This window comes from Haplochromis burtoni, unplaced genomic scaffold (assembly GCF_018398535.1).
Source record: "Haplochromis burtoni strain Fernald_Lab_line unplaced genomic scaffold, NCSU_Asbu1 Contig_185, whole genome shotgun sequence".
Lineage (NCBI taxonomy): Eukaryota > Metazoa > Chordata > Actinopteri > Cichliformes > Cichlidae > Haplochromis > Haplochromis burtoni.
The window spans coordinates 1,228,549-1,236,140 of NW_024582546.1; the positions used below are offsets into that span (position 1 = coordinate 1,228,549).

Consider the following 7,592-nt stretch of genomic DNA (forward strand, 5'->3'; position numbering starts at 1 on the left):
TTCAGCATTTTCACCTCTTTTCAGCACCATTTTCAGGTTTCTTATCTTTTTTTTGCTGAACGTTCAGCATTTTCACCTCTTTTCAGCACCATTTAGCTTCTTCTTTACAGTGAACATTTTTTCTCTCATCATATCTGTGTTTGAGACCAGAGCTGGTTTGGCTCAATGGGAAGAGCAACCGCTGTAAGATCTAGTGGCACAGGTTCGAATCGAACATGTGCCATTTGCTGCACATCTTCCGTACTTGCATGTACTCTGCTTTATTGACACTGCATAGTGTACCCTTTCACATACAGCCATCTTCAGCAAGCACTTCAGCTTCTAAATCTCATTTCAGCACATAATTCTGTTTTATCAGTTGTTTTGCTGAATAGGACCACATTATCAGTGTGATCACCAGTTTTGCTTTCCAGAATGAGCCATGTTTTAGCTCAGTGAGATGAGCAGCCGTTCTCAGAGCAGGAGGCCCGGGTTCGATTCCCGCTTATGACAAAAAAAATTTCAGTTAACAGTTCAACCTTTTACACTCTTTTCCACTCAAATTTCAGCTTTATCACTTCTTTTTAGCAGAATTTTCACTTTTTCACTACTTTTCAGCACAAATTCCAGCTTCTTCAGCTGTTTTTAGCACAAACTTCAGCTTCTTTACCTCTTTTCAGCAGAAATTCTGCTGATTCACGTCTTTTCAGCAGAATTTTTTACCTTGTTGGTCTGTTTTCAGTGGAATTTTCAGTTTCTTCATCTATTTTCAGCAGAACGTTCAGCTTTTTCACCTGTTTTCAGCACAAAACTCAGCCTCTTCTGCTCTTTTCAGCAGAATTTTCAGTTTCTTTACCTCTTTTCTGCACAATTTTCTGTTTCTTCATCTATTTTCATCAGAAAGTTCAAAAATTTCACCTCTTTTCAGTGGAATTTTCAGCTTTTTCACCTGTTATCAGCACAAATCTCAACCTCTTCTGCCCTTTTCAATAGAATTTTTAGCATCTTCACCTCTTTTTCAGGACAATTTTCAGTTTCATCTCTTTTTAGTCACCTGAGAACCAATTTGGCTCAGTGAGATGAGCAGCCGCCTTAAGACCATATAGCGCAAGTTGAAATCCTACCTCTGGCTCTGGCTGCACATCTTCCCTGCTTTCTTGACACTCTTCAGTGTAGTCTTTCAAATAAAGGAGTTTTCAGCAGAGTTCAGCTTCTACACAGTGTTTTGAGCAGTGTTCTTCGGCTGTTTTCAGATTCCACTACACGGCATTCACACAGCTTTTTCTAGTTTTTGTTTGTTTGTTTGTTTGTTTGTTTGTTTTTTACAGCGCATCATGTTCTGCGTCCTGATTGGCTATAGATTGTCAATCAATCTCGTGCCGTGTATCTTGTACAGTACAGAATGCGTTCAGCTTGTCAAATTTACATAAATCTTCGATCGCTAGCAGTGTGACTGAAGTGCTATAAATTTGTAGGTTTTCTCCACAACAAACACAACAATGTCGATGAAACGTTTTGCACCATCAAAGGCAGCCGCGGGTGCCTTTGGCTTCACTCTATAATACTGGACTTATTTTTCTACGAAGGTTTGGACTGTGAGAGTGTTTAAACACGAAAGTGTGAAAACGTTCATGCTTGTCTGAGAAAAGTTTATAAAGTTTGTAGTGAGGACTTTTACAGCCTTAAAACATCTAGAATAATTGTAAAAAAACCAAAACAAAACATAAAATAAAGTTGATTTCACCTATCGCGGATTATTTTTAGAACGTAACTCCCGCGATAAACGGGGGACCACTGTATTGCTTAATGTTCAAGATGTGTTAAAAAGAAAAAACAAACAAAAAAGACTCATAACAGCAACTGTGAGTGTGTGCATTGGGATTCTAGCAATTATAACAAAATACAGACATTTAAACCTGTCAACAAACTGCTGCTCAGTGTGCCGTAAACATGTAACTGCAAACATTACCACCGGATGGGGAGATGGATAATTGACCAACCAGAAACAGCTCTTTAATATTGCTTTTGCTAATCACCTTATGAAAACTATTGCAGTGTGCTTTAATTTTGTACGGTAAATAAAGAAATGTATCGAACTAAAATTAAAAAGAATTTAAAGAAAATTGTGCAAGAAATATTTCAGCAGTGACAAATTGTTGGCTGGTTAGCTGAACGGTGATAACAACAAAACATAAAAATTAAGCACACCTAGCACGCAGCAGCACAGATTGTTTAGAGACAAATGTGTGATATGGACAGAATTCCACAGTGCTCTGTAATGTGGCAGTAATAAGCAGGGTGACAACCCATCTGAACCTGAACCAGGTCTAACTTACATGTAACCAGGAACTGTTGTAGGACATACATGTTTTGATTTGTTTGTTTTACCTTTAACTAATTTAACTAGTATCTAACTAGTTAGATATTATTTGTTTTTGGGTTTTTTTCTTCTCTTTTTCTCTTTACTTTATTTAGCTCTTTGGTTTCTCATCTTTTGAAATGAACAAACATGGTCTGTCCCTTTTCCTCCTTCAAACAGCCAGAGCACAGTAATGTGTGTTTCTGGTACATCCCTCCCAGTCTGAGAAGCTTGCCACCTGGACCTGACAGAGATAGAAGACTCCATCAGGTCAGTGTACATCATTACAGTGGTTAAGTTCTGGTTAAGCTTTGTGTTATTGTTGTAGTAGATATTTCTTGGTTTATTTCTTTGATTATTTTCTTATTTTTATCCTTAGGTTTCTGAGTTAGCTTTGGTACCTTTTAAAAGTAAGGCTATTATTATTAGTGACTGTTATGATTAGGCGGTTGTCGTCTTTGTGTTAGATATTTGTGTCATGTTACTTCCTGTGTTATTTTGATAACGATTTGTCTTTTTAGTCTGCATCTGGGACCTCTTCTGTCTGTTTGTTGATGTGTTCATACTACCAATGATGATCTTTAATATATTTCTCTGCAGGTTGCTCCTCGGATCAAAGGCAGGATGATGGAAAAGGGCTCTGTTCTGATTGGCTATCAACCGTTGGGAACCAAAGTCAATTTCTTCAGGTGTGTGTTTTCCAATCCTGCCACTCAACAAGAGGACATCGACTTTCTGCTGGATGAGATTTGCCAGCTGGGTGCTGACCTTTAAAATGTTTAAGTTAACAGGTTTTTGATATTTATACAAGCATAAAGTAATTTTAGTTTTCCATTAGCCTACATAATATGCATTGAAGTAAAGCCTGACAATAGTGTAGAAGCTTAAGGAAACTTTCTTGATTTATATTCCAGCTTTCCACAGATTTAATAATTCAGTATTGACTGTTATTGTCATTTTCTACTATGGATTTTTTTGTCTAATCAACAGGCCCTTTAACTTTCAGAAACCATCTGAAATAACCAAATGATCAAATGATCTTCATTGTTCTCAACATTTTTTATGTATTGTTATGATGTGTAAGAAACAATAGTGGAAGATGTGTTCTGTCGAGAGAGGAAGTCCCCTGGCTTACCTCTTTTTACATCTGAGACAGCGTAAAAGGACAACATTCAGGACTTGACATTTATATTAAAAATTATACGGAGTGCATAAGAATAGTCTATTTACATGTGGTTTTGTTATCTTAAATAAATCATCTTTATTCTTAATCAAAGACATGAATTAAAATATAAGTCTGATAATTCCGGGGTGGCTGTAACTCAGGTGGCAGAGCAGGTCAGCCACTAACCAGAAGGTTGGTGGTTCAATCCCAGGTTCCAGTTTGCATGCCAAATATCCTTGGGCAAGATACTAACCCCTTGTTGTTTTCTGATGCATCCATCGGAGTGTGAATGCGTATGAATGTTAGATAGAGCACTTAAGAGCTTAGAAGAAGTGCTTGTGTGATTAGGTGAATGAATTAGTTGTATGAAGCGCTTCGATTAGAAAAAGCGCTATATAAGAACCAGTCCATTTACCATTAATGAGAAATGAGTTGAGTAATGAAAACGTTTCTAATTTGTGGATTTTGTATGCATAGATGTGATCCGGTTTCAACAGACAGATTAGTCTCTGTGTGTGTCTGTGTTGCCAACCCATCATTACACATAATTCTGAAAAAGAGAAAGGGTATTAAGTGTTGTAACTGTGTGTGTGTGTGGACAAGAAGGATGGGAGGAGTGAGTAAGTGAGAAGCACTGAGCAGCAAAAGAACGTCTGGCTATGAACGGCATGTCTTATTAAAAGAAATTGCATTATTTTGTGATTGAAGAGAAAATGTTTTCCTATATATGTGAATTAAAGCAGTTATGTTTAAACGAATGTTCATGTGAAAATGAGCTAACGATAAATTAAGTAAGATTGCATAATTAATGTAACATGAAGCGTATTCATATGTGACTGAGTGTTCATATGTAGTGCAGCTTTCTATGTGAAGAATAACACAGAAAATAAGAAAATGTAATAAATTGATTTTAAAGTTAAAGATTTCAAACTTTAACTGTGTTAAATCAAGTATGTGTTAACGTTAGAGAGAGGATGATAAGGTGTGGCTGGACGTTGGGTGATTAAATGTTAACAATGTTGATTGGATGTCACCGTGGGGGAGACCAGATGTCATCTCATAAGATGTAACATACAGTAAGAAAGGGAGGAGAAAGGATGACCGGGTATAAAAGTGTTGTGCAGAAGAGATAAGTTGTTCTTCCCTTTGTCTTCTGTGGGATGAGCAGTACAGAAGATTGGATCTCAGAAATTCACAGTTGGATAACCCAACAGAGATATGAGAGGGATGTACCACTGCCCCAACTTTTAAATTGGTTTTGTATTGCTCCGCTTTTTCTATGCTTACTTTTGTGTTGTTAGATTATAAAATCAAGAGGATTTCCACTAAGCATGGAGCACTAGATAAGCACATCCTCAGGCTTGGGGTTCTCTCTCCAACCTTTCTCCTCACAAAGATCAGAACAAAGCGAGCATTAGCTCAGAGTAGGTTAATTGAATAAACATAAGTGATTGATTCTCTTTTTATCATTATTTGATTCTGCTTTCCTTTGCTCCTGCTAAATTCATTTAATAAAACATGCAATTAAAAAGTCTCAATTGTGGACATTCCCTTTTTCGCCCTTTGTGAAAAAGGAAAGGTAGAAATCTGAGTATTAATCTACATTAGTACAAATAGCTCTTACACATTACCCCAGCCTTTAAAAGTAACAGACCCTTGGAGCTTAGTTTAGCAAGCCGCTAAGCTAAGCCCAGTTATAGTTCAAGAGCACTGACCTACTAGTTGGGGACCTGCTGTTAACGAGTGTGGCTGGTAGGACCAGGCCTGCAAGTCTAATGAAAGTTCCTGTGTTGTTGTTTTTTTATATAAATATATATATATATATATTTATATATACCAGGGAAGGCAGGGTGGACACCTGGGGGCTTTGAGGCAGTTAGTACTGAGTGAATCCCTTCACCCATCAGCTCCATCTAAGCCCTGTATTGGCTATTGGTAAGACCCACATGATCAAAGATTCAGATTAGTTAGACAGAGAGCTGATCCACACTTCCTGTGCAGGGGTGCTGGGGTCCCCCAGATCAATACTTCACTGGTTTAAATAGCATGACTACTGATGCATGAAATACATGTCCTAGGTAACACACCTCCTGCTGGAAGAAGGCACACTTGGCCTGCTTTACCTTGAGACCCTCTTTATGCAGCCTCCCCAGCACTACCTCCAACCTTTCCGTGTGCTGCTTATCATGGATGTTTTAAAATAACCGGCACACACACCTCGTGAGCAAAGTGAAGTGACTTTAATAAACACATTGCAACGTGGAGAGAAACACTGTAGCCAAACTCCAGGGTGCTCTCTGACGATGGCCGCCTCCCTCACATCTTCTATACACACACAGACACTTTCAAACAAAGAAAATTCCACAACACATCACGTGAGTCTATACCTTCAGCTCAGCTCATCCTGGAAACCTTCTCTTCAGAGACAGAGAACTACGACCTTGTTTTCTGCTTAGCTGTCACCTAGAAGTTTACATCCCTGATAAGCAGAAGGAGCCCCACTACCTGCTTAACATCTCCCATGAACTTACAATGGCCCGACTGTTTATGTGTATGTGAGTGACAGAGTATAAGACCAATTTGTGGTGCTATTCTACATGCATACAACTGGTGACAATATGAGTCTACAATTACTAAAGTGATATGGTTAAAATATGTGATCAATATATCAGAAAAGAAATCTTCCACCACATGCTCAACAGTAGAAGAGAAGACCACAATGTCATCCAGATATAGGAGCAGTGACTGACACAGACAGGTCTGCTGCATCAGGAGCATCACTAAGGCCAAAAGGCTTAAGGCCTGTAAGAATATCTAAAGACTCCTCAATACGGGGACCAGGAAAGGCATCTTTCCTGGTCTTACAATAGGGCTTTGGAGCGTGGTGTCATGCCCCCTCCCGCCATGACAGTAGGCCAAACAAAGCACACGGAAGCGTCAGCTATGGTTCGTACGTGCTGTGTTGTCGGTTGCAACGTTAGATCACACGATAGGGAAGGCAAGAAGCTGGAAAATGGGCTCTCTTTTCATTGTTTCCCCTCCTGGAGGCAACGGGAGGGATCTCATGTATCCGATATTACTAAACGTCAGGCTTGGATCGCAGCGGTCCTACGAGCAGATATCGAGTTCTCTGCCATCCCCCTCTGGCTTCTGCTGCGTGGCTACTGGGTGACCCCTCATCTGGGGCTCTCCTCAGCTCTTCCCATGAGGGTGGCACGATGCCCCTCCGGTGGTCCTCCTTGGGCTCTCGCACTCTGGGGCCTCTGGATGTCTGGGGCCTGGATCTCCTCCATGCCTGCTTCATGCCCTGGGAGACGGGGCTATGCCTCTCTACACCCTCTAGCAGACCATTACATGGGGAAACCTTTTGAATACAAGCGCGCTGATTCACACAGGTGCACACAGGTGTTCACTGTTCATAGACATAAACTACACCTCTATTGGCTGCTATTTCCAAGCACATTGTGCGCTGTCGGTCCTCGTTGCTACACAACAACATTGAATGTTTAGTATTTACTGCTGTTTACACTTAGCTAGATTAACGTGATGGTGTCGTGTTTAGTATGTTGCTTTGTTTTTTTTGCTGGTTTTCTCTTTTTCTCTCAACAGCTGATCCAGGAGATTTTTTTTCCTCTTTCTCTTTTTAAGTTTCCTTTCTCACTGTCCCTCTTCACTCCTGTTTTTCTTTACCTTCATCTTTCTTTCTCCCTTTCCTATCCCTCAGTCATGTCTGTCCCGTCTGTAACAACTGAAAATAAAATAAACAATAACAACAAAGGTTGATCAAATGGACCAATATGGCAACACTGTGATGATCCATTTGGCAAAGTAAATCCATTGGGTATCCTTGTTGGTCTTCAGACAACAATTCCGATGGCTAAAGAACCAAATGGGACAGGAAAGGAGAAAAGAAAAAAAAAGGTGTAGGAGTTGCCTGACAAGGGGCTAATTTTCATGGATAGACTTGGAGAAAATCAGGATGTCATCCAAATAAACAAAGAAAATTATTAAGAAAGGCCCAGAGGAAGATCTAAAGACATGGAGGGAGAGTCCAAGTTAACAGAAGGGAGGCTGATTTCAAACAATGGT

The 7,592-nt window shown here is 39.7% G+C and overlaps 1 protein-coding gene across 2 annotated transcripts in view; it reads left to right on the forward strand.

Annotated features, from left to right (window-relative positions):
- Positions 1 to 3,749, forward strand: part of gad3 (glutamate decarboxylase 3) — a 54,485-nt gene extending 50,736 nt beyond the window's left edge. For both annotated transcript variants that reach the window (XM_005950266.3, XM_042225850.1), the window contains 2 exons: positions 2,519 to 2,608; positions 2,939 to 3,749. In XM_005950266.3, the coding sequence (XP_005950328.1) occupies positions 2,519 to 2,608; positions 2,939 to 3,112 (264 nt within the window). In that variant the 3' untranslated portion in view covers positions 3,113 to 3,749. The remainder of the gene's footprint in view (positions 1 to 2,518; positions 2,609 to 2,938) is intronic.
- Positions 3,750 to 7,592: the final 3,843 nt, after the last annotated feature.